General features: G+C 37.2%; 1 protein-coding gene across 1 annotated transcript in view; it reads left to right on the forward strand.

The window, feature by feature from the left end:
* Positions 1–209: 209 nt before the first annotated feature.
* The window catches only part of LOC115929968 (calcium/calmodulin-dependent protein kinase type 1D-like), a gene marked incomplete at its 5' end in the record, with an annotated part of 54,665 nt that continues 28,014 nt past the window's right edge, over positions 210–26,860 (forward strand). Inside the window, 4 exon segments of the mRNA XM_031000175.1 lie at positions 210–284; positions 10,012–10,150; positions 24,895–25,094; positions 26,592–26,704. Coding sequence (XP_030856035.1) covers positions 210–284; positions 10,012–10,150; positions 24,895–25,094; positions 26,592–26,704 — 527 coding nt within the window.

Raw genomic sequence — 26,860 nt, forward strand, 5'->3', positions numbered from 1 at the left:
TTCTTCTTTCTTGGATGGTCAAATTTCTTGAGATTTGTCTTGCAATATTCAATGATAGGCTTTCTACTACATGAGATGGTACTATAGTACATTACTCTATTCCACTCATATATTTCAAAACCGGGGTATGCATGCTGTACATAGAAGAATAATTACTATAATCACTCATTTTTTCTCTATTCCTTCCTTTTTTACCTTCTCCTTTACAGAATAGATCATCCGAACATCGTGGCTCTACTGGACATATTTGAAGACAAGATGCATGTATATTTAGTTATTGAATTGTAAGTATTCCTTTCTTTTTATCTACTTACCGGTAAATGAAGAATTACAAAGATAATTCATAGTTTTATTGAATCTGTACATATTTAAAGAGGAGTGTAGACTTTTTTGTTGCAGTGTGATCAGTCATTTGGTGAATGGCATTTAATTGTGTATTTCTTCATGATTCATAACCTGTAGAAACTATGTTTGAAATGGTTGAGGAAAGAAATGCATTTTTACAGAGTACCTGAAAGAATTAAGAACAGTTAAAGGTGCATGGTAATGAAATTAATTCATAATTTAGATCTTTACAAATATCATGAAGGAGGTAAATGATAATGTTATAAGTTATAAGTTTGGTGGAAGTTTCAGGGAGTGTTGGATAAAAGCTTGAACCCCCCCCCCCCAAAAAAAAAAAAAACGAAAAAAAAACAACGAATGTCTATCTTATATTGATTGGATTTATACAGAAATTACAAAGTTCAACATAAAAAGCCCAATTTTGTAACAAAATTTAATCTTAACATATTATGTTGTCTTCAAAGCATCTAAGGTAGATATAAAGTCAGTAGCCTTTCAAATTTAAGGACGTGTCTTCCCAGAAACCCTAATGACTCGTTTTTTTTTAACTAATATGTGATTTACACGTACATGTATGAATCTATTCAGCATTCACCCTCTGAAATATGTGCACTGATCATTGCTATGTCAGGCAACTCTAGGACAATCTTTGTCTTGTAGAGCAATGCTTGACTAGTACACTAGTAAACTTTTTGATAAATCCACTTTTTTATGATTAAAACTCATCAAAAGCCTGAAGGGGAATAACTTTGTGCAAATGGAGACAACTTAATGCCCTTCTGGCTCTCAGCAGACTTAAAATCTAAATTAAACCTTAGGAACTCTTTTCTATTTAATGAAAATCTCAACCATACAAAAACCTTCAATTAAGAAGTCACATTTGCGTACGTTTGTTACCTCTAAAAAACAAGGACTTCCAGTGTATATAATGGGAGTGGAGAGTCGGCAAGTCACGATGTTGTGTGCATTGATGTGCGAGAGCTCACAGACATCCAATTCCAGGGCACCCACTGAAGCAGAAGTAGCTTCATTCCTGTGAATTCACTTGTAAGGGCCTCTCCTCCAAAGGAATACATCTAATCGATCTGTATCAATCGTTCCTCCATTTTTATTTATAGACAATTTTCTTGTTGCGACGCATTCTACCGTAATCATTTTAATTGAAGTTTCTATATATAGTAGGCTATTTCTCTTTAATTATTGTAAAAGACTTATATACACAATTTGACCACAAGAGAGGACTGTTAAAAACAATTGCATTCTACTTTTGGAAAGAATGCAATGTGTTCTAATTAATCATTGATTCCTTATAGATTGTTTAAGTTAAACAAATTGGTCATGAAGACGTGTCAACAATCGTATACCCAATTGAAGGGATGTTTACCCCCATTTGATTTGTATTGTACCCATTTTGTCTATATTTGAGAACCTTAGGAAAGATATCTTTTAATCAGAGCCAGGAGCGCCTTAATTCTGGGTTAAAGTTTATGAGTCAATGCCCTTCTAGCTCCAAACAGGTGGTATTATCATAAGTAATTTACAAGAAATGTACACAAATGTACAAATATCAAATTAATGATTGTGTTTTTAATCGAGGGTACGTTTTATTTTTTTTTAAGTTTTAGTTGTACAATTTTGAAAGAAGGTGTGCATGTGTTTGCTGCAGTCTGGAATCTTTGTTGAGCATTACAAGAAGATGGGAGATCTATATGAGGTAGATCCTAGAAAAAACTCCAAGAAGATTTGTAATCTTTTACAGTGTACTTTAAACGAAAAATGGATATCATGTATCATATATGTGATGTAAGCAGTTTGTTATGTATTGGATGATGTGAGAAGTTTCTATAGTAGTCAGCCTGATATAGCTTGATTAGGTATCTAACACACCTGTTTGATCTATCAGATTTGTCTATGTCTCTCGTAGATATAGATATAGACCTGTCTGATTACGCAAGTGTAGTGTTAAAGTGCATTACTCACCTTTTGTAATAATTTTGTTTATATCTACAATGTATAAAACAAGATTTGAAAAAACATTACCCAACGTTCCATAGGTTAACATTTAAGGATTATGAAGAAAGTAAAAAGAAATGACACAAAAACCCATGCACTAAACGCAAGTCCGACTTGAGGTCCATACATGCAATATTCTATGCGTCTAGTCTACTCAATAAGTCGCCTCTATAAGTCGCTTTCATTTTTACTGAGATACAAACTGAAATATCTCTTTGTAGCAGTTTTTGTGGTATATTTTGAATACAGTTTAGTGACATGGGGCTCTTTACAAACATCCGGAGCAAAACATGTTTTTGTGATTGGTACACTTTAAATGTACATGTACTCTGCTAGCCCATTCACCTTTTGGTCGCCGTCTGACATCAGTGTTATCAACTATTGCAATTTCATATCTCATAAGGCTATACACTTGTGCTCTTTTGGGAATTGCTTGAAAATTGAAAATTATCTTCAAAACAATTTGTAGTTGTCATTCCCCCCCCCCTTTTTTTTTGAGATTACACATATAGTCTGCATTTTTGCTCTGTCAAAAATGAAATAGTTTATTAGTGTTCTACACAACTTTAGTACGAATCATTTAATTCCTATCTCCACCTTTTTTACGGGGGGGGGGGGGGGGGGGGGGAATGGTTGAATCAAGTGATTCTATGTAGTGAACGCAAGCATTGTAACCCCCTGTAAATGCCAGGGTAGTTTGCTAAATTGGCTCTTCAAAAGAACCTTTGCACCAGAGGCAACATGTGACATATAAACAGGTAGTGCAGGATGCTACTCCACATTTGTTGTGATACCTGGGAGCGTCATACATGCATATACGTCATCTGAATTTCCTGTTAGTAAAAAGGTTCATCTATTTTGACTACCAGTTTAAATGTTAATTACCTGTATAACTTCATGGTCTGTCACATGATGAATCGATACATCCCTGGACGCAACCCTGGTATCATATTACCACACTGACATTTATTCCATGTCCAGGGCGGGCGACATGACGCAAGCCAAATATGAACGTCATTCTCGCCCTCTCATGCGCACATAAGTTTCATTGGCGCGGCCCCCGAAGGCCCCATATTATTTTTTCAATGTCAGGGTTATTGTTTTGTTTTCTATTGCTAAATCAGGAATACAGTTGTATGTTCCTATCAACAGTTGCATATGAAACGATAACACAGAGCCACGCAACTCATCAGTCACTGACGCTGCCGTAGGACATCATGGCCATGGATGTGCTACTCTGGAGTGACGATCCACTTTTGGGGGGAGTCGTATTAGAAATCACTTTGTAGGGAGTGGATATCCACACTAACTACCGGTAGTGAAAACCACTCTCAAAAGACTGATTCACTTCACTACTTCAATAATACAATTAAATGATTCAATAGACAATCCATTACCCATTACAATCCATAGACATTGGGGAAAGTCAATTCATTACATTATCATTTTATTACTCATATATTTTTACTAATTCAATTGAGTAGCAACATCAAGTTTCCTCATCTTCCCCTGCCGAAAGTCATTTAAAAAATAATAAATTCTACTTTTGTTTGAAGGCTTTTCCTTTGTCACGTTGTATTCCCCCACATCACGATCTGCTATGATTAGGGAGCTATTTACTAACCTAAACTAAAGCTCTGACCCACCAGCATTATATGAAGAAAAGATGACAAGACGATGATTGCCCATTCTCGTTCGCCCACTCTCAAGTTCCCTCGTGTCGTGTAAAATAAAACACTCTCTACACCAATGAGTAAACCAAACCCTTTTTTCTCTTTTGAATGCCATAGTAGGTCAATATTGTCAATTCCACCATCTTGCTTTTTTTTCTTCTTTCGCACCTTGGTCTTCAAATATTCAAATCAAGGGTAAAATATTCATATTATCCACCCACTCAGCATCTGGTATTAGTCAACAGATGATTATCTGTAACTTCTCTGCTGTATTATCCCTACAATTTGACCGTTGTAGTAATGATCATCCTAAAGTCTGCACTCAAAATAAAATGAAAAAAAAAAATCTCTATTGTTCATTAAAAATCCATATAGAGTGTGCACTCGACCTGCAGAATTGTAATAGAATCCAGTTACCATGGTGACGATACTGTAAGCACTTAGGTCAGTTACGTTGAAATTGGTAAGCGCTTTATAAGAAACAGTTATTGTTATTATTACTATTATGATTATTATAGAGTGGCGAAGTGTGACGTCATCAAAAATCTATTTTTTAGAATTTTTCAATTTGTCCAAATGTCGAAAACCAATTGAATATGTTAAGTATTTGCTGAGATATGACCATCTGAATGAATATATGTCCTATGGTTACTCAGTGTTATATGCTCTGGCTCCTAATGGTTAGGAGCCAGAGCATACAACACTGAGTTCCTATGGGGAATTTTTTCATTCAGATGGTCATATCTCAGCAAATACTTAACATATTCAATTGGTTTTCGACATTTGGACATTATTTTTTATGCTCTTTCAGAAAATGAAGAAAAAATTGAGAAATTATAAAAGTAGATTTTTATGACGTCACAGCTTCGGTACTGTATTGTTAGTGTTGTTGTTGTCATTGTCATTCTTGTTGTTACTATTATTATAATCATTATTATCATAATAAATATTAATATTATTATCATTGTCAATGAACATTCCTCTCTTTCAAGCATATGGTCATCAGCAGCGCAACAGTATAAAATAGTGACTCAATTTGAAAGTGAAAAAAATTCATGGGAGCCAGTGTCGAGGGAGAAACAGTTACAACCTGTCATAAATATAATCTTTCTCTCCGGCACCTGAATTGATATTTGACATCCTCGGGTCCCACTTGGTCTGAACGTCTGTCTGTAGATAGTCATCTTTGCACAATTTCCAATGAGATGGGTGGCCCCTCAGGCGGGTGGATTGGAGAATGCACGTGTAGGAGGAGTGAAAAAAGAGTGCGTTGGTTGGAGTGGATGGACAAGGTGATGACAGCATGGAAGATAAAGGGGTTGAAAGAGATGAGAAATATTTGCAATCAACAGTGGTTCGAGATGGAATGTTGTGACCTTGTACTTGTATTATTTTGCTCACAATTTACGATTGGGATTTGGGATTGATCATTTTTAAGATTGAGGTTTAGGGGCTTTTGGATGAGAAGGAATAGACTGGTTTATTTTTGTAAATTGTATTTCATAAACTGAGTATACTGATTGTACTTGATGACCATTAAGGTTGCTTGTTGAAATGGGGATTACCCAACATAGCAACAACCAATGTATGCAAGTTTGGACTTGAGACATAACCAAGGGGTATAGCATTATAATGCAGGGGCAATAATTTACTTTGGCGAGCATGTGAATATGATCATTTCAACTCATGCATTTTAACACTTTATGACAATATATTGATTTCAAGATCATTGTTCAAATGTAGAGCTTCTCAAATCACCTATTGTACTTTGGAGATACATTTGAGTACCTTTTAACCCGCTGACTACTGAATTTTCTCATTTCCTTTGGCTCAATACCAATTTATAGTTGTTTTTTTATGCCTCCGTTACGAAGTAGCCGGAGGCATTATGTTTTCGGGTTGTCCGTCCGTCCGTCCGTCCGTCCGTCCGTCCGTCCGTCCGTACGTCTGTACGTACGTCTGTACGTACGTCCCGTTCTTGTGATCGCGTTATCTAAAGAACCGATTGATGGATTCCTGCCAAACTTTGGTAATGTATGTATCTTGCAGAGCCGATGAACTGATTAGATTTTGGGGTCACGAGGTCAAAGGTCAAAGGTCACAGGGCTCATTAGGTATGCAAAAACAGCTCGTGATCGCGTTATCTGAAGAACCGATTGATGGATTCCTGCCAAACTTTGGTCATGTATGTCTCTTGCAAAGCCAATGAACTGATTAGATTTTGGGGTCACGAGGTTAAAGGTCAAAGGTCACAGGGCTCATTATGTATGCGAAAACAGCTCGTGATCGCGTTATCTCAAGAATCGATTGATGGATTGCTGCCAAACTTAGGTCATGTATGTTACTTGCAGAGCCGATGAACTGATTAGATTTAGGGGTCATGAGGTCAAAGGTCAAAGGCCAAAGCGCACATTATGTATGCAAAAACAGCTCGTGACCGCGTTATCTCAAGAAGCGATTGATGGATTCCTGCCAAAATTAGGTCATGTATGTTACTTGCAGAGCCAATGAACTGAGTAGATTCTTGGTTCATAAGGTCAAAGGTCAAAGGTCATGGGCTCATTATGTATGCAAAAATAGCTTGTGAACGCATTCTCATTAGAACTGACAGATGGATTACTATTTAACTCAGGACATCTTGCAGAGCCAATGAACTGAGTAGATTTTAGGGTCATGAGGTCAAAGATCAAAGGGTCATATATGTATATGAGAAATTGCTTGTAATCACGATTTTCTGAGAACCTGTCAATGGATTACAATTGAACTTGAATTCGAAAAATTTCTTCTGTTTTGGTTTGTAAAATTGCTCTATGACGGAGGCATCATTTTCGACTGCGCGCAGTCGAATTCCATCTAGTTTTTAGTTAATTTATGTATATAGCTCATTTTCAGTGTATACTATACATTAACCAATTGACTGCCGAAAGATCATATTTCCTTTTCTGTTTAATACAGGAAGCAGTTCCAGTAGGGAGTGGGTTAACAAAGTAGATGAGGTGGCTAAGAGTGCGTTAACCTTTCCATGTACATGAAGGAGGAGGAGAGTGGGGGGAGGGTTGATAAAATGATACAGTTAGTGACAGCAGAGGGATTGGAAGGCATTCATGAGCAGGTCTCGTGGCTTGAGCGTGCATGGATCAACTAATGATGTACGACCTCAAAGATCGATGGCCGATCGTGTTCGTTGATTATCCCTTGTGTTCTGAGGTCATTCACTTCAGGCTGTCTTGCCAGCTATGTGGGAAGAAACGTTGAAGTAGGACGGATAGGAGGGGTAGGAGGTACACCCAGGGTTTAGCAGCCTTTTCACACACAAGTAAAATTCTTTAAAGCTGATCACTTTAAAGCGCTTTAAACTAATCAGCTTTACATACGACATTATTTACACACAGAAATTTCGTTGCGATCGTTAATCGTTTCGTGATTAACTACTGCTCTTAAAATGCGCAGTAGTGCCATTGCGCATTGAAGGTCAGGTCATATCAAACAAAGCGCACGCTCCATCCTGTTTAAACACGTATAACCGTTCACACACAAAATGTCAAGCTCTCTAGATACAAACTCTGTATCTGCAGCCTGTTTTGAGGGGCGTATGAATCGCGACCTCATATCTATCCGAACACCGTATAAACGATGTTCACACAGGGACATTTTTCTTTAAAGCTGTTTAAAACTGTTGAGTTAAACAGCTTTAAACTAATCAGCTCTAGATACGATGAATTTTAGCTGTGTGTGAAAAGGCTGGAAGACTATCCTGTCCTAGTTTGCGGAACAAAGCCTTGACCTTGTCGGATGTAACGCTAAGCACAGGGTCTGAACTGCGAGACTTTAGACTGCACTCTGCACATAGGCCCTGTACATAATTTGCTTGATATAGCCAGCTAGAGACTGACAAATTTACCAAGCTCAAGGCTTTATGGAACTTTTTTAAATCTGTCCCTGCAGACCAGTCCTTTTCCCTGATAACACCTTAATGCTACGGTCACAAAGGTTCGTACAAACGATAATTTTGTACTAATCTCCCTGTTTTTCTATTGTCTTCCCGAATTTCTATTGTCTGAAAATCATTTGTACGGCTTTCGTAGCAGTTTGTAATGGCCTTTTATGACCAAGGCTTATAAGATGCAGATAAATGACATCAAGCTTTTTATAGAGCTGGTCCCATATGATCAATGCTGTAAAACCAGAAACATTCACGACATGGAATTTACACAAACCTCATAAGACATGACAGTTAAAATTCAAATATTTTGCTGCATGAAAAATACAAACAGTGCCAAAATAGGATACCGATAACTCTTTTGCACTGTATGTACATACAATATGGACTGATTGTTCAAACCTTGGCCCTGCCAGTCAAGTGCCTCTTGATCATGTGACCTTGTATGAAAAGCTACACAAATCATATTTCAAACCAGTATCAGGGGGAGAAATGTATACGTGAAAATGATTATGTTTTGCCTTCAATGTCTTTAAAAAAAGGAGAAGCAATAAACAATTTTTTAAGCAACATAGTTATCCTTTGAAGAAACCTTGTGTACATATAGTTGAAGAAAATACAACATCTGGCAATCTGGCTTTTTTAGAACTTAAAAGGAACTGGAAAATATGATTTTCTATTCTTTTTCTCGAAATCACATACATGTAGAATTTCCACTTTTCTTTTTATAATGAAGTGGGTTTCCACTGTATTAGAAAGTATAGTGCAATGTCAAGCCAGCTGTACTCTACGACCGTCTTTGCTTTTACCTAAGAAGTTTATCCCTATGTAAAACAATCATGTTTCCAATGCCTGAGATTACTTATAAATCTAATGCACCAACAACAACAAAACCACATTTTTATTCAACTCATACTCAAGTAGACGGATTATTTAGTAGTTTTTTGATAGGAAGTGAAGTGATGCGTGGTTTCTATGGTAACTGATTTGAGTGAGTTATAAAACGTTGGTTTATGGCCTGAAGTGGAGGGATATTAGTACCAAGTGTGCGGGAGGATATTGTGCACTTTGTTTTGAAATCCTTTCCTTTCCTGAAGAGCATCGTTCAGTCCATGTACTACTCACTCTCAAGTAGAAGACGAAGAGAGGAGAGAGACGTTAGAGAAAAGAAATAATAAGATATCAAGTTGTATTGTAACTGTACATGAACGATGAATGAGAGGGAGAGAATGTATGTGTCAGGGAGAGAGAGTGAGAGAGAGAGAGAGAGAGAGAGAGAGAGAAAGAAATAGAGGAAAAAAGAGAAACATCTTGTTAATTTATGTGTATATTTTCCTCATTCCATTTCATATAGCATCTTTGCTATCAAAATGAACTGATTCATTTGTAAATTGAGCTATATGCTCCTTTTTATATGGATAACATTGTAATTAATATAGGATAATATAACATCAGGAGGGTGGAGATAAACAGAAGAAGGGCGAGGAAGAGATCAGAAAGAGGGAGAGAGAACTAATGCTGTTTATTCTTTTTAATTCATGTATGCATTGAACAATTTTAGATCTGAGCAACCATAGATCAACCTGTTTGAAATTCATGTCTGTAAGAATGAGAGCATTGTGACTATTTTTAAAGCCATTCTTTTCCACATTTTTGTCTTGATTTACAGAATTTTCAACATGTTTGAAATTCATGTTCATCACAATGGGATCATTAGGCGGTGTCACACAGAGGCCAAAAATCCAGATTTTAGTTATCCGGATTTTGGTTATCCTCTTAATTGCTGTCTGTCATCAATTATCCCATTAAAAATCCTCTAACGAAGCAAGAAAATTCTCCCTTGAAAGGATTTTTCAAGGTATTTTTTAAGGGATTTTTCTGTGTGACACCGCCTATTATGACTTAAAGAAAAAATCTTTCCCACATTTTTGTGTCGATCTAGAGTATTGTTTGAAGTTCATGAACATCACAACTAGAGCATTTTGTTTTAATTTTTGTTTTAAAGCAATTTCCCCCCTCTATTTTTATCTTGATCTACAGAGTATCAGGTGGAGAACTCTTTGATAGGATAGTGACCAAAGGTAACTACACAGAAAAAGATGCCAGTGAGATAATGAAACAGATACTTGAAGCTACCACGTACATCCACGGCAAAGGAATCGTACATAGAGACCTCAAGGTAAGCAAACCTGCAAAAGACATGTCATTCTGACAATTAGTGAAAATTTATAGATGGTCTGAAGGTTCCCATGAACTTGTAGCATGGGATATTTACTTTTTTATACTAATTATTTATGTAAACATTTTAGAAAATTACATGTATATGTTCTTTCAAGTTTCAATTAAGTTTCCTTAAAGAATAGTAGTGTTCCTGTAAAAGACCCTTGTGGTACACCCATATGGCTTCCAAATGCCTTCAATGCTTTGGTATAAATGATATTTATATAATCGTTTTAAAAAGTATTAGCAATAGTTCTATTGTATGTGGCTACATCACAAGGATCATTCATAGCATCCCCAGGAGTGCTTACAAATTAAACGTATCAGGGAATTTTTTAAAAATGTTTCCTTCTCATGTTAACAGAGAGCTGCTAAAGATGGTGAATGCATGCGCCTCAATACAGGACCCTGGAATCTTTCAGTAATCAACTTTATTTCCCTATAACTTTGTGGATAGAACTTGCATAATTATAAATGGTTTTTCTTCCAGCAGTCTTTCTTCCTATGATCTTGGTTGTTGGTCACACGCGGCCCTAGAAGATGGCATTGACATTTTGGATTGTTTTTATGAAGGATCCAAGATTTTTGTTGATTAAAGCTCTGAACTGCCTTTGGGAAGAATTTTCTCTTACTTTTTATCAGTGAATCTCCTGGAAAAAGCTATAAAACTTTGAAATAGCCATCTGGAGCATCCACTATATAGAAGTGGATATTTGCGGCCATTCATTTTGCAATTCTGCCCTCGGTGATCATTATGATACATGTAGCTCACTATGAAACAATAGACTCACATGAACAACAATTGCATGCTCATGTGACTTTCAAAGTCTGTCTCTGCGGCGTCTCTGTGGAGTCTTCGAAGAGGACCTTTGCATAGGCAACAGTTCAATGTGTAGCCAACAAGACAGAAGAATGTCAAACATTCCGTCTGCACCAGTTATGAGTTGGTGCCTGTAATCATCTGAAATACAATTAGTAGGACTGAATGCCAAACGCATTACCGCTCTCATGTTTTTAAGTACCAACATGGACCTCGATAATTATTTCATTAGAGGGATAGATATTCTTAGAAAGCACCTTGATGTGAATGGGAAGGGCCTCTGACTCTGTTTACGGTGTAGCATTGAAACAATGCCCTTTCGATGTATGTATGTTATTACTTTTATAATTGGTTCTTTTTTCAAGAGGCTTGACCACAAAAGAAACTGATGTTGTGTTTTCTTTTTCTTGTGAACATCGGGGTAGAGCTATAATAATTAGATTAACAAAATTGAAATCCTAAAATAGAGAAAAATATAAATTCTGTGGAGATTTGAAAGCACTTTTCAATTCAAAATAAGTTGAATTGAACACAATTTCCCCATTAAAATGCATGTTTCAAGTAATAAACTTTCAAGTTCAAAGGACTAGTATTGATAATGTCAGTAGAGAGTAGTTCTTCTTATATTTCATTACCCGAAAATAGCCCTAATTATCCTTTCTTTTTAGAATGGTTCTATGTTCTTTATTTTTTGGTTTCTTATACTGTCTGTTCTATTTATGATTTTGGTGTTATTGTGCCATGACTCAATGAAAATGCAATAGTAGCCTGTGATATGTTAGATGGCTATGAAAAAGGGTCCTGTTCATTTTTGTTTGTCAGATATTTGATCATGAGGATCCTGGGTAAAGAATTCTGGAACTGAAACCAAAGAAAAAAAGAACATAGAACCATTCTAAAAAGAAAGGATAAGTAGCCTACCTAGATGTAGCAGATCTATACACCAGCTTGACAGGGCAGGAATGTGTTCACATATGGCTTGTTTAAATTTAATAACTTTCTCAAACAGTCGGCACACAGAGATAATGTGCAACAAGGGCACCGTTATGGTAATTGCTTCACAATATGAAAGCAACATCTGTCTGTTTCAATCGATAATGTTGCATACTGATTTTGTATCTCTTGTACTCGAGCAATTAATTTCAAAGCCCCGCCATGCTCTGACTCTGCGGGCCCTTGCATCAAAGGCATGACCTTTTCTTTCAGCCTGGGCTAAATTAGCCTAATTAAGCTTGGCCTAGGCTTAATGGGTTCCACCGTTTATGATGTAACCATGTCTGTCTATTCTTCCAGTCTAACTTGTAGTGCTGTTTGGAGAATGTTCTTCCCCAAATTGCTTTTGATTCATCTCGAACAAGTGCACACTGTTCATGCTGTGTTTTGAGGAACGGTCACACAGAAGCAGGCAGATGGGACTATATAGAGGTCACAGTTTTTCCCCATCTGGCTAATGAGTGCTGTTTGCAGTGACAAACTCAATTATACAGAAATTCATTCCATGTGACCTCTAATTTCTATTCCTCCCCCCCCCCCCCTATTCTTTGGCATTATGTAACTTAATATTAAAAGGAGATTGTAAGACAGCAAACCATGTCGAGACACTTCAAAGGTTGGCTTAGTTGCTCCCTCTCTTCTGAGGGGCAATTCTGGGCGGATGGTATGGGAACTGAAGTCGCCCCCCCCCCCCCCCCAGAAAAATAGAGGTTTAGTTATTTCATTTTGATAGTAGAGTAACAGAGACGCCAAGTTCAAAGATCGGCAATGCGTGACATTTTCATGATTGGGCGCGCAAGCGCGCGTGCAAGGGTATAACACACGTATAAGGTATAGTGTTTTTCAAAATCTAGCGCGCGTGTCGTGCGTAAGAGCATTTTCAGACCCTCGAAATGCGTGATGTCACACCTAATGTGTGATACTTGGTAGCTCTGGAGTAAGCCTGTTTTTTCATCATATGGTGAACAAAAGATTCATTCAAGAGGGATTAAATCCAAACTTGTGAAACTTCCAGAATCAACTGACTTAATCAAGGAAGTACTCACTGACCAACTTGATATTTCTTTTGTACATTCCGAAACTTTGAATGGCCAAAGTCAGCTGAAGTAAAGCAACCCTGGTAGAATATGTAAAAGCTTCGTAATATGTGTTGGGGGTGGGGTGAGTAAACCCGTGAACAGCCATTCACTCGATTGCTTCACTCCCTCACAGCAGATCCCTCTAGAGCACACCTCATCCTAATTTTTCTACTCACACATTTCTATTTCATTTTATCTCTATTTCCTTATATATGTATATTAACATCTTTCTTTCTCTCCGCTTAACTCTCTCTCACTCTCTTTCTCTCTTTTCTTTCTTTCTTTCTTTCTTTCTCTCTTTCTTTCTCTCTTTCTCTCTCTATCACTATTTTGTTTTCACTATTTTTATTTTCCATTCTCCATTCCTTCCTTTCATATAGATTTAACATTAGGTATCATAAGACATAGAATTCATATGGATAGAATATATATGTACATATTAACATCTTTCTTTGTCTCCGCCTAACTCTCTCTCTCTCATTCTCTCTCTCTCTTTCTATTTCTTTCTTTCTATCTCTCTTTCTCTAACTCTCTTTCTCTCTCTCTCTTTTTCGCTATTTTGTTTTCACTATCTTTATTTTCCATTGTCCGTCCTTCCTCCCTATGGTTTTAACATTTAGCACTATAGAACATAGAATTCACATGATCGCCAAACCTCTACTGAGGCATCAGACAGTGAAAAAAAGTTTGACAAGGTAATCAAGGGGGGAGGACGAGAGAAAAACAAACTATGGGCGGTTGGATTGTTTTGACAACATCTATATATTGATAGAGCTGTCACTCATTGGCCGTCAGTCAGCAGACGCGGAGATAACAAGTAGCCCATGTCTGCACTCAAAATTTTAAATAGGGTACAGCTATAACACTGTCGCAAAGACTTTAACAAATGAATACATATATAAGGGATTTTTAAGAGCCTTGTGTATCACCTATTAAAATGAGGGAACATTGCAGTGAAGTCTTGCATAATCTGAACGCTATTTCTATGGTACGGTATGTAAAATGGGGATTGAAATTGCTTGTGAGCAAGACATTTAGAAAGTCTCTGTGGTCAAATTAAATAGTTCTTGTCTAGATTAATTTCCAACCAATTTTCTGTAACAGTTCTGCTCTTTGCTATTGCTATCATAGTGACACAGTAGGACTCTCCATTTACACAAGTCTAGTTCAGATGGTCCCCCAAATTTGAACTTAGAACCCCAAAACTTCCAATATTTAAATGGGCCACTACAGACTATAGAATTTTCAATCTTGACCCTTTATGACAAAACACTACTGTGGATCCCTGAATTGAAAGGGCAGAATTAAATTTACAAGATTACAGCAGTATTTGACTAACCAAAATGAACACAAAGATTTGAAAAAGATATCAAACTAATGCAATTACAAGGGAAGGGAGTTGATATTCAGAATTTTTTTTTAATGTGTGATTGTGTTACCCCTCAAATTGGTATGAGACCCTTGTAGTCCTCATCAGGTGATAAATTTAGATTAACTGAGAGGCTAGAACTGAGGGCATTTACTCATCCCATTTTTACACAGATTTAAGGATCTTCTGGCTCTCAGCAACCAATTTATTTTGCCTTGCCTTGAGACATTTGTTTCTGACAAGGTTACTGATTGCCAGATGTCGTGTGCAACAATCACAACTTCAGTGGGTTGCATTTGTTGTGACAGTATGAATGTTGACGAAGCTGCCACACAACACACAAACTAGCCTGGCTACAGGGGAATGATGGCAACATTGGCCTTGTCCACACTTGAAAGACAGTAGCCACATAGGCCCTGTTCACGCTTAGAGATCATAGCTATTTTGTCCTCGTTCACAGAACCTAAGGTAGCCTCTTGTCGATGCCCTCGCGCTGTTGGAGTCTCTAAATTCTGACGAGCGAAGCGAGTCAGAGAAACCGAGGCGCTTGCGCGGAGGGCCTCTTGACAAGTGATCTGAATTTCTTATGTTTTACTTTGTTTGGCGAATATTCCGACCCAGCAGAGTTCGGTGAAAGTCATCCAATCAGAGAGAGCTACTATGACGTAATATCTACCGCTCTGTGCGAATTCCCTCCGTGAGAGCGAGACTGGCCGCCTAGTTGTAGTCTGCAAGCACAAACCCTGGTCAGTCGTAAAAGAGAGTGTGCACTATAAGACTACCATATGCCACGTACTATAGCTGCTCCTGATCTATATTGGTAAACCAGTAGGTACAAGTAGATAGCTGGGCTAGGCTTCTCTCAAGGCACAATGATTTTTTTGATAAAGTGTCAAATTAGGGTCTGTGCTTGCAGACTAGCCTAGTTGGGCAATCCCGAACACACACGTACACACACACAATCGCTGCGGTCTAGACATGCATAATTCAGTAGGAAATCGGGTCTCATGAATAAATAATTCAGATCACTTGTCAAGAGGCCCTCCGCGCAAGCGCCTCGGTTTCTCTGACTCGCTTCGCTCGTCAGAATTTAGAGACCTCAACAGCGCGAGGGCATCGACAAGAGGCTAAACCTAAGGTAGAGATCATAGCCTTACGGGCCTCATTTACGGTTAGAGATTGTAGCCATATGGGCCTCTTCCACCCTTTTAGATAGGAACCATATAAGAACCACATTTATGTAGTAGCTTCATGGGTTGCTATATATCTCCTATCGGCAGCAACAATCTAGGCAGTTAACCATTAGTTTATTTGCGTTCACGTAGGACCTCCTCACACTTGGAGTATCCTTTAATATTTTTAAGCATTATCATTTTTGCATTGATCAGCAATCCTAGGTATTCTACCATTCAGTGTGTTGCACATGCTTCCTGCGACACTCATGAAAGCGACATGAGCCACATTGTACTCTCTGGTAGAACTACATGGGCATCTTCGACACTCATATTTAATAGCTGCCTCATATCTTTAAAAAGTGACCATGGATAACCTTTTATCTTTGGCAGCAGTGATCCTAGCCAGTCATCCATTAGCTGTGTTCACATTAGACAGGTTCACACGGCCCTGTTCACACTCAATATTAGCCACATGAATCACCCATGCACATGCAGTAATAGATTTCATTGTTCCTCTTTCTTGTGACCCATTTCCCCTCCATGCGAATATGATAAGTATCAGACCTATTCAAGATGATGTAGATTGTCATCATAGCTACTACAGTAGCTATTAGGAGGAATATTGAATAGTAAAAGTTTATGGTAGATCTCAATATCTATTGATTTGTGTCAAATTCCAGGCTCTATATTAACAAGAGTACAGGGGAAAAGGAATTCATATTAAATTATGATGATTAATCTGTTTACAAGATGGACCACTTGTTGGCAACAAAATCTTCCTATATTTTAGTTAGGGATTAGCCCTGGCTGAATGAAGGTAACTCCAAGAAAAGAAGTGGTACTAAAAGGTAACACTACAAAAAAGCCTATTTTAAAAATAAAACTGAAGCTTATGTAGTTGATGACCCATGAGGTAGGCTGTGACGTCATTCTCACAAAAGTTCAAGAGAAGGGCCGTCGTCTCCGAGGGGATTCAGAAATGTTGTGAAGATGTTTCAGGTTGATGGATGTGAATTTCCTGAGCTCCTTCAAAATAGATCACTTTCAAAATGCATACAGAAAGAATTTCTTTTGTTTTGTTTGTAGGGCGATTTTCTATTTCTTTTCTATTCTTATTATTTTCTATATATCCTTGTAAGCTTTCAAGAGCTTTCAGTTTTCATGTATTTATTGGTGTAATCTATAAGTCTGTTTTCATAGGGTATCTATAGTATGTTAATATGGGCAAACAAATGAACAGAGCTCTTGCCTGCATGGACATGCAAAGCTTTCTATCCATTAGGTCTCTTCTTGTATGGGAATCAGCCCTTGAGGCAAAATATTTACATTGTAAGCATATTTGATGTTGTATTGTACATTTTATTCTCCCCTTTGCATTAGAACAAGCCTTGAATTTTACTTAATAATTCAGAGATGAGACAAAAAAAGCAAAACAGAAACAAAAGAGAATAGCAACAGATGTGGCTGAGGAGGGAGGAAGAGGGGGAAGGGGTATATAGGATTTATCAGTCAATGAGTGAAATAATATTCATGAAGTGTGCCCTCTAAAGCAAAGACTAATTTTCTCTGCTTCACCTGTTTTTACATTCATACTTGCAAACGGCCATTAACCACATACATGGTATTTAATTACCAGAGTACACGGTGCACATCTTAAGTAGATGGTAACATGTTTTCAGAAATTAAAAAATACATACAACTTCTGCAAAAGCGCAATAGAAAGTTTAGTATTATAAATAGAAATGTTATAAATTGTATTTGCCATTACATTTCTTAATGGAAGATTGATTGCACATTTGCCTTTAAAATTGGTAGTATTAAGCATTAATGAACCAATTTCACTTGCCTAGTCATTGTGGAATATGTACTGTAAAATAAAAAAAAATTGAAAAATTCACTTTTTTGAAAGAAAAACATACAGTTTGAGTGGCATAATGTCAAGAACCTGCTGATATGGCATGTCTGCCTATATGGTGTGTCTGTATATGGTGTCTGCAGAAAGTCAGTTCTACGTAAACTTTAAGTCGTACGTGTACTTCCGAGTTGATGCCTTCTGGCTCTTCGCAGACAGTATAAATTATTTAGTCACGTGCAGATTTATGGAGCTTGAAATAAGTGCCTCCTTGCTAGAATAGGCAGACAAAGGCTTTGAAGCATATAGTATGATATGCTCTGGGTGAAATACACATGTAATGGTTTTCTCTTGTTTGACAAGTTTCTCTCGGCCTATCAGTTTTATATGTGGGATACGTTACTTTCGCTTGCTTGGTGCAATGTATTTCTTTTGGTTTTGTTTGTTGTGCCTTGTGAATAATTTTCCACAATCTCTATCCGACTGATAAATTTGAGGAAAAATGTGCCTTGAACTCACTCATTTTCGGATTCTTGTACTTGCTGTATAATTTGCAATATGTTCTTTTTAACTGTTTTCACGGGTGGAACATATTCCTGAAATTTTTAAAATCATATTATGAACAGAATAATGAAGGTGAAATTGCAGTGTATTGCAGATCAAAACCTACCAATCTTATATAGATCAGATAAGGCTTGTTTGACCCAACAGATCCTGCTTACATGTTATAAAATTGTTGTGTCTGACCAGGGACTTTGTATTTCAAACCCACAGGCCGAGTCACCAAGTAAACACGATTAATGGAACAATTGCGAAAAAAATTGAAACCTTTTTGAAATTCTAGAGGGTCATTTAATCTTGATGCCCTGTTAGTGTCAAGCCCCAAAGATATGAAATTTCTAGTCGTCCAATCTCTAGCAATGCCCTAGCTATGTACATCTTGGCATTTAGTGTAGTCAATTAAGAGCCAATCTGCAGACTAGCCAACCATGCACCACACTCACAATTAGCTAAGAGCTTTCATGTCAGAGCTGTCCCCATTGCTCCGTTAAAATTCTTCACCGTCAAAAGAAGAGCCTATCTTTGATGATAACCGCTTTAGCAGACGCCCTCCAAGCACAATCCATGTATTATTGACTTTTTAAAACCTGAGAGATGAACAATTAAGGAAGCAACTTCAAGCAAGTTTATATTGGAGAATTTATAATTATTGAGCTAAGACAGTAAAAGCTTAATGTGTATTGATGGTGTTTTTGTCTATGATGCTACAAAATGAAGTATGCTTTGTAGATTAATTATACGCAAACAAGGAACCTTGGTCCCACAAACCTATCCAAAGGACTTAGTGTGGCAATGTACAGTTGTGTTTGCCTCTAAAACCACCCGGACATGATCACAACCCTTGTCTATAAGGTTTTCAAATTTCTTTCTCTTTCTGTTTAGAACTAGGAGGGCATCAAATCTCTGTGAAATGAAGGAACCTTTATATTATCTATTAAAAACCAGAAGTGCATTAACTTTGTAAAATCGTAGGAGTTAATTTCTTGTCTCTCAGTCAGAGACAGTATATATGTATTGTCTGCAGAAAGCCAAAAGGGTCTTAAATGCATTTTCACCTAGATTTGATGCCCTTTTAGCTCTCAACGGTCAATAAATTAAGATATAGACAGTGAGACTGCACCTTTTCATTAGGACTGCACATTGTGTTTCCATTGAGTGATCACATTATTTTAACAGGCTATATTGTACATGTTTCTATTCATCTTCTGTTAAAATACTTTGGCTGTGACTGAGTGTTGTACACCACACTCACCCGGGGTTCTCCTGGACATTGGCAAAGGTCTTTCTCGTGGGTACACGCCCTCTCCTGAACCGTGATGACCTCCCTTGTCTGGCCCGAGAGACTGCTTATCAGCATTTGAGGTGTGCCGAATTACACTTTTTATCACCGCTCCTGAGGATACCGCTTTCGATGATTGCGGAAGATAGGACCGATGTTTATTCTTCGGAGGGCTAACAAGTTTTAATCTCATCCTCTCTGACCATTCCCAATGATGTTGGAAGTTTTCTTTCTTTTTCGATGATGGATATAAAAGAAAAGTTTTAATGCATGCCAGCATCCCCGGTGGACATGAAACAAGTGGACCGATATGGTATTGAAGATGAGCGGCAAGTCAAGTGTCTTTGTCAATACCATAAGTCATGAGAGGCGAGTGCCCGATATGAAACGTTGCCGCTTGAAAACTTGAAAATCGTGTCTAGACAAGATGAACGGAATCCTCACGTACATATTTTCTTCTTTTGGGCCTACATTTGCCCTTTTTTCCAGCTTATAGATGAAAGTTGATTTTCAACCTCATGTTACAGAATATAAACTTGATAGATTTCAATGAACAACACCCTTTTTTCTTTGACTTTGAGCAATACTGAGTATTACGAGATTTTAAATATCTAGAAAAGTGGGAGAAACAAGGTTAGTAAGTGTAGAAGCTGAAGTAAATAAGCAGAAGTAGACAGAGGGAAACATTAAAATGAGAGAGGAGGAGGGGGGGGGGGTCAGTAAAGCACAGAAGAGTTATAAGGTGGTATTAGCACCATAAGAAAAGGCAGTGCAGAAATAACGAAGAAACAATGAAGGAAGAGAAAAAGTTTAAAAAACACAGAATGCTCTTGCACATTGATTTCATATTCATACTCCCTACTTATAAATGAAGGGACTTGCCAGGAACGGTTGAAGGGGTCATGGACATGTTATCAATAACCATTGTATACATGAATCATGTGAAATTAGGGTTAGGGTTAGGGTTCAAGTAAAGATTTAACAATAAATTTGTTGTAATAAAATTCTTGTCTAGAAAATATGAATTCCAAAGACCCTCATCTCACGAAGGCCTTACATAATGTTGATACAAGCAAGTGTCAGATTATTTCAGTTTAGTTGATCAAACCAATTAAGTTAATCTAAAAAAAACATGATGGATTTGCTAATAGTTATACAAAAAATTGCCAGAAAAGTGATAGTAATTCAAAGGCATAAAACCAGTTGAAATAAAAGCTTGAGCCACTAATGAGGTAATCCGTGTATGGGATGATCGGTACCAGTGCGCCGGCCTACCTGTAAAGAGCGGCCTCATGAGAGAGTATATAAACATGTCACGTGAGGTGTGAAAGTCAATTTGGCAATCTGAAATGGACTAATGGAAATCAAACAAGGTGTGATGCATAATTAGGGTCTGTTCTCATGGCTACAATAATGTGTTTCATTGGCTGTCCACAAGAAAGGCCTAAGAGATACACGTGTGTATGTATTGTCAATGGCAGTAAAGGTCTTCTTGCAGATAGCCCATGATATATTTTGTCTTGTGCTATTTGTGAAGATAGGCCATCATGCTGGAAATCAATCATTAAACAAAGATCTGGTAGTATTATGGGGATGTAGTGACGTGCAGATTAATTGGAATTAAGCTGTGTTGTTGTCTCACATCAGCATCAATTACGTCAACAGTTAAGTGGACCCAATAGATGCAAAAACCTGCTTTTGTTAAAAACATATTTAAAGTTTTCAATTTTTTTCAAATGACGATATCATTCTCCTCAAAAAAAAGTACTCTGAGAAAGTACTGCAAGTCATTTAGTTTAGTAGAAAAGGATAGAATCTGCTTGTAGTCACCAGAAAAACTCCTTGGTTAAATTCAGCAATATATCAGTTTTTAATAACAAATCATAGTTGCTTTGCGAAACATAGTGAATAGTGGCACGACAAGATGCTTCCGGAAGATAAAATGCATACAATCTTCATTTTGTCATTCAGAGGTAGAACCACATTGTTAGGATTTTGAGCTATTAAATGCATCTGTAATCTTGATGAGGCTTAAAGTTATGTTAAAAAAGGACTTTTATTTTGATAAGTATTATGCAATTTGCATTCCGAACAAGTCTTTTTCGTGCCACTATATTTCACTTAAGTACCTGATAGGCATAACAGTTGCATAATCTTTGTGAGAACAAAGGAGTTAATGAGGGATCTTATATCACTATGATCTTTGTTAACTCTTTAGTTTTAAATATCATGCTCCACACCGAGCGCGCAACTCCTGATAATACACCCGTCAAGGGTGGCAATAAAAGGCAAGGACTGTCTCAGGTTAAGCATTGAGGGCGTGTTATTGTCTGTGGTTGATTGGGCGTACAACACGGAAACAGTACAGGCAGTGGACTGGATCCATCCAGGCATGATCCATGACACCGATATTTCCCCCTCTATGTGAACAGACATGTACCCAGGCCAGGCAGCCAGCCTTGTCGTCCCTGGATTATTACGCTGTTAGTTTTTATGGTGTCTAGCGTTTTGGGGGTTGAATCATGAATGTTCAATTTCATCCATTTTTTATTGAATTTTGTTATGGATGGTGGCATGATCGAGGAAGAGATATGGCCCATAATATACAGGGAGATTGGTTGTTAAATTGTGTATAAAAAAGTTGAAAGTCTGAGTCTTTGTAGATTTCTAGTGGTTTGTAGATAGTGAGGTAGCATATGAAAATATTGATGGGAAATTTGAATGATTGACTATACTTCATATTTCAATTCAGTGGTTTGTATTCAATATTAAATGGATATCCATATATCTAGCATCATTTATCTGTTTATTTTTAAACAATTGTGAAGGTTATTTGATATTCTCATTGAAGTTTATTCTCATTCAATTACCCATTATGATCAGTCAGTGTTTTTTGTTGGTGTATTTTCCTTGAGTTAAATTTGAACATATGAATTTGACGGAGGCTGACATTCACCAACTTTGTGAGGTCTTTTGTCTTTGTTCTACTTTTACATTCCTCAGATACCCCTCCTAAAGGTGTAACAAGATAAATGCAAAAATAATCTTTTTAACATGCACCTTAGATTAAAGTCTGTTGGACCTTCATGGACATCTTCTATAATGTTATACAAAGAGTAACTTTAACTTGAACAAATTCAAAAGAATTATTTCATGTTGATTTTGTGTAACAGGAACCTCTTAAATTTTGACATCACCCTTCCTATTCAAGAATTATTTGTAATCCATAATTTTGTAGAAATTATTCTTTACATGATTTTTCTAAAATAATTTTTAAAATCCAAGGTGTATCTACTTTAATCAATTATATTATTAAGATAAAAATTAATTTGTTCAGTACAGTGTTGGACTTGACTATGCCTTTAAGTAGTTTTGAAAGGATTCATTACAAGATCTTCTTTCATAGTTGACTGGGTTAAGGCTTCAATGGAATCTTGTATGGAATCTATAGGTGCATGGTAGGACTTCACTATATACCATCATATTAAACTTACACTTCAACCCCTAACTTTTCCATCTACTTCACAAACAGGTATCTCAAATGAAATGAAATTGAAATGAAAAGTTTGTGAGGTGTAGGCCTAAGTCTGTTCTAATAGTGACGTTTGCATTCTGTGTCTGTGTGTGTGTGTGTCTCTCTCTCTCTTTCCTTTTGTCTTGTTCTTCTTGTTCTTGTTCTTGTTCTTCTTGTTCTTGTTCTTGTTCTTCTTGTTCTTGTTCTTGTTCTTCTTGTTCTTCTTCTTCTTCTTCTTCTTCTTCTTCTTCTTCTTGTTCTTCTTGTTCTTGCTCTTCTTGTTCTTCTTCTTCTTCTTCTTCTTGTTCTTCTTCTTCTTCTTGTTCTTCTTCTTCTTGTTCTTGTTCTTCTTCTTCTTGTTCTTCTTCTTCTTCTTGTTCTTCTTCTTCTTCTTCTTGTTGTTCTTCTTCTTGTTCTTCTTCTTTTTTTCTTCTTCTCTTTCTTCTTCTTTTTCTTTCTCTTCTTCTTTTTCTTCTTCTCCTGCAGCTTTGAAAAAATCTACTTCATTTTAAGGGTCTTTTTGTTGATGTTGTTGCTGCTGTTTTTTTTTAGTTGATTTTCTTCTTCTTCTTCTTCATCTTCTTTCATCTTTTATCCATCTTCTGTTTTTGCTCTTTTTGTTCAATACTGTTTTTCAAATAATTCACCTTCTTCCATTTGACCATCATACCTCGCCTTTATAAATCTTGCATGCGTGTGTGAGTCCTGAAGTAGATACTCCATCTAGCCTTATCTGAGTGGATTATTGTCAGAGTTATGAAAGTAGGTTTATCCCCAGGTACATTCTCCAGTCTAGACAATACAATTAACCTACATTTTCTACAAATGTCAAGTTTTACTTTCCAAGATTGGCTCGACAAGTCTATCATTTCCTGAGAGAAAAGAAACGAGACAAGTTCAACCACTTTCTAGATCAGGATCTCAGCAACTCCCACCTACCTGCCTGTTGCGTTTTGTTCGTGATGCCTACTTTACAAGATAAGCTTAAATGAACCATGGCTATAGAATGCAGCTTTCATCACCTTAACGCTGTAGATTCCACCACGCCTTAACGAGTGGGTGTAATTCAAGTCCCTGTGGATCTTCTTAAGCCCGTTGAATGTCTCTCTGTAACCCATCTGGTATGCTAGCGAGCGAGCGTCTTCCCTGTTCTGTCGGCAGTGCCCAGCCACGACATGATTCCTTATTGCCACTGATTAAGATACATGACCATCGTATTACCTGTCTCTACAGTCCCAGGTCATTCATTATCCTGTTGTATTGAGAGAATATTTGAAGCAATTATAGAAGCAGTCCCTCTGGTATCTTGTCCATCATGATCTGATGAAGATAAGTTAACCTTTGCACTGCCTATAGCTCTTTGGATTAAGTTAGAGCTGCAGGAGTTAAAGGCACTTTCTAACATTGCCAAAATGAGGTCAAGCTCTTTCTAGTGGCTGTATTCATTGAAAAAATCAACTTCATTCTTTTCTACAAGAATTGTAATATTTAATAAAATGGAAGAAAGAATATCTTTACTGATTATGTCTCTAAAATGTAAAAATGTAATATACAAGATGTCTCACATTTATTATGGATGTTTGAAAGTAATTCAAGGATTTTCAGTAAGCCGCTCATGATGTACTTAACTTGCAATTGGGCTGTAATATCCATATTTAAAATTTGATTTTCACATGTGTTTCTAATTTTTATTGGACTTTATCAGGCTATCTGTCATATTGCTTCAGTCAATGTACACAAATCTTTTACCTTTACAAAATCTGTTTGTCTCTGCATTTTACAATTGTGTAAGAAATAAAGATATGCTTTACAATGAAATAATTGTTTTTTGATGAAACTTTTCATTACATTTTAAGTTTTATGAGATTTTTCAACCTTTTATCCTTAAAATGTTAAAATAATTGCCATTCATAGTTTGATGGAAATAAAGCCAGGATGATATTTTCTGAGCTCTTTATATGTTCTCATATACATTGTTACATTCACAATGTGCTCAAAAGTGGATTATAATTATTAATGTTGCTTGTTTCTTCTTTTCCCTTTTCTCGCTTATCTTTACAGCCAGAGAATCTACTATTCTATAGTCCTGATGAAGATTCAAAAATCATGATCAGTGATTTTGGGTTGTCCAAGATCGAGGGTCAGGAGGGCATGTCGACAGCCTGCGGCACGCCTGGTTACGTAGCGCCAGAAGTTCTGAAGCAGCTGAATTATGGGAAGGAAATTGACATCTGGTCAATAGGTGTTATCACATACATTCTGTAAGTGCATGGCTAATATGTAATTCATGCAGTTAGTCATAGGTGGGCCCTCCATTTCGTTTTTTCTCCGATTCCGATAGAAGAGATATTTTATACAAAGTTTGTTAGAACAATTTTATGAATAACACTTATGGTGTAGAAAAGAGTATGGAAAGCAAACTCTATACACATTGCAAAGCTGTGTGTTAACAGACTGATAGAATTATGGAATGTCCAAAGATTGGCAAGTCCAGGGTAGTTTTTGTCCCTAATATTACAGACTATATCACAGAATCCAGTATACCAGGGCCCCCGGTGCACAAAGTCTAGCCATTGATTATATGATAGATTGGTTAATGGTACATATAGATCTTTAGTAAATTAGCAATCAGTCATCGATGTTTCTTAATGCTACAGGGCCCTGCTGTTTGCAAATAGTTGAAGACCCACTATAGCCTTTATCAGATCAATCATCAATTATGCTCCCTATTATGTGATACTTGGTAATACATAGGACACAAAAAGACTAAACACCTTCGACTTGCCAGGATATAAAAGACCCCGTTCTCACTCACTTTGAAAGTGGTCTTAGTTAGACCGCTCCAGAGGAACGGGTCTTGAGGAACGGTTTGCGAGCGTACACACTCCACGAGTCAAAGTGGTCTTGTTGCTATGGCAGCTCAGGTCAGCAGATCAATTTTTTCGCGCGCGGAATACAAACCGTATGTACCGTACTACATGTTTCGCACCGAAGGTCACTAGCTCACTTCCGTTCAAAGTACGCTTTCCGTTCACATTGCACGTTAGAGCGCTCCAAACCGCTCTTAATAAGACCCGCTCCTCAAGACCACCTCGAAAGGTGGTCTTCTGGAGCGGTCCAGAAGTCCACTTCCTGGACCACTTTGACCGTTCTCACTCACCTAAGAACCGCTCCTGAGGAACGGGTCTTAGTTAGAGCGCTCCAGAGCGCTCCAACGAAGTGAGTGAGAACGGGGTCAAAGTTAAGAATCTGTATAATTGTTTTGTTTATCACAATCCAGATTGACAATAGTTTTTTGGCGAAATTTAGGAGTCAATGTCTTTCTGGTCCTCGGGAGATAATTTTATGTTAGTTGCATGCTGATTGCATTTCAAAGCAATACTGAGTCTAATAAGTAAGAAGTTGCATATTGATGAAAACAACCCTTTTTTCATTTTAATTAGGTGAATTTTAATGTAGAGGTTCAGAGAGAAACTGGTCAATGAAATAATCATGCTGCCAATTCATTTAGTATCCATCAGAAATTATTCATTCTCTAAAGAATTCATATGATTTCTGAAAATATATCTGTTGCATTTCATGTCTGTACAAATTTAGTTCAATCACTTTTAACCCCTCAAAAAGTACAGCTTCACTATAAGAACATGTACCGTAACAAATATCAACAACATCTCGAAATTGTTTGAGGCCAGGTACGTGATTGCATCTAGAGATAAAGCCATAATCTTATCTCATTAACCTTTCCTTTCTCTGATCAGATTATGCGGTTATCCTCCATTTTATGATGAAAACGACTCCAAGCTCTTTCAGCAGATCATGCGAGGGGACTATGAATTCGACTCTCCATACTGGGACGATATCTCAGATTCAGGTAAGGTTTTGAAGACATCCGTCTTTTCAATTATTCCACCATCTTGCAGGAGAGAAAATGTGGATATTACTCATTTTTTGCCAATGAGTTGAAATAGCCCCCACAGTGGTGATGGTGCAATGTTTGTAAAAGAATCCAACGACGCAATGCAATAAT

Source organism: Strongylocentrotus purpuratus, unplaced genomic scaffold, assembly GCF_000002235.5.
Source record: "Strongylocentrotus purpuratus isolate Spur 01 unplaced genomic scaffold, Spur_5.0 spur5_scaffold_6, whole genome shotgun sequence".
Taxonomy (NCBI): domain Eukaryota; kingdom Metazoa; phylum Echinodermata; class Echinoidea; order Camarodonta; family Strongylocentrotidae; genus Strongylocentrotus; species Strongylocentrotus purpuratus.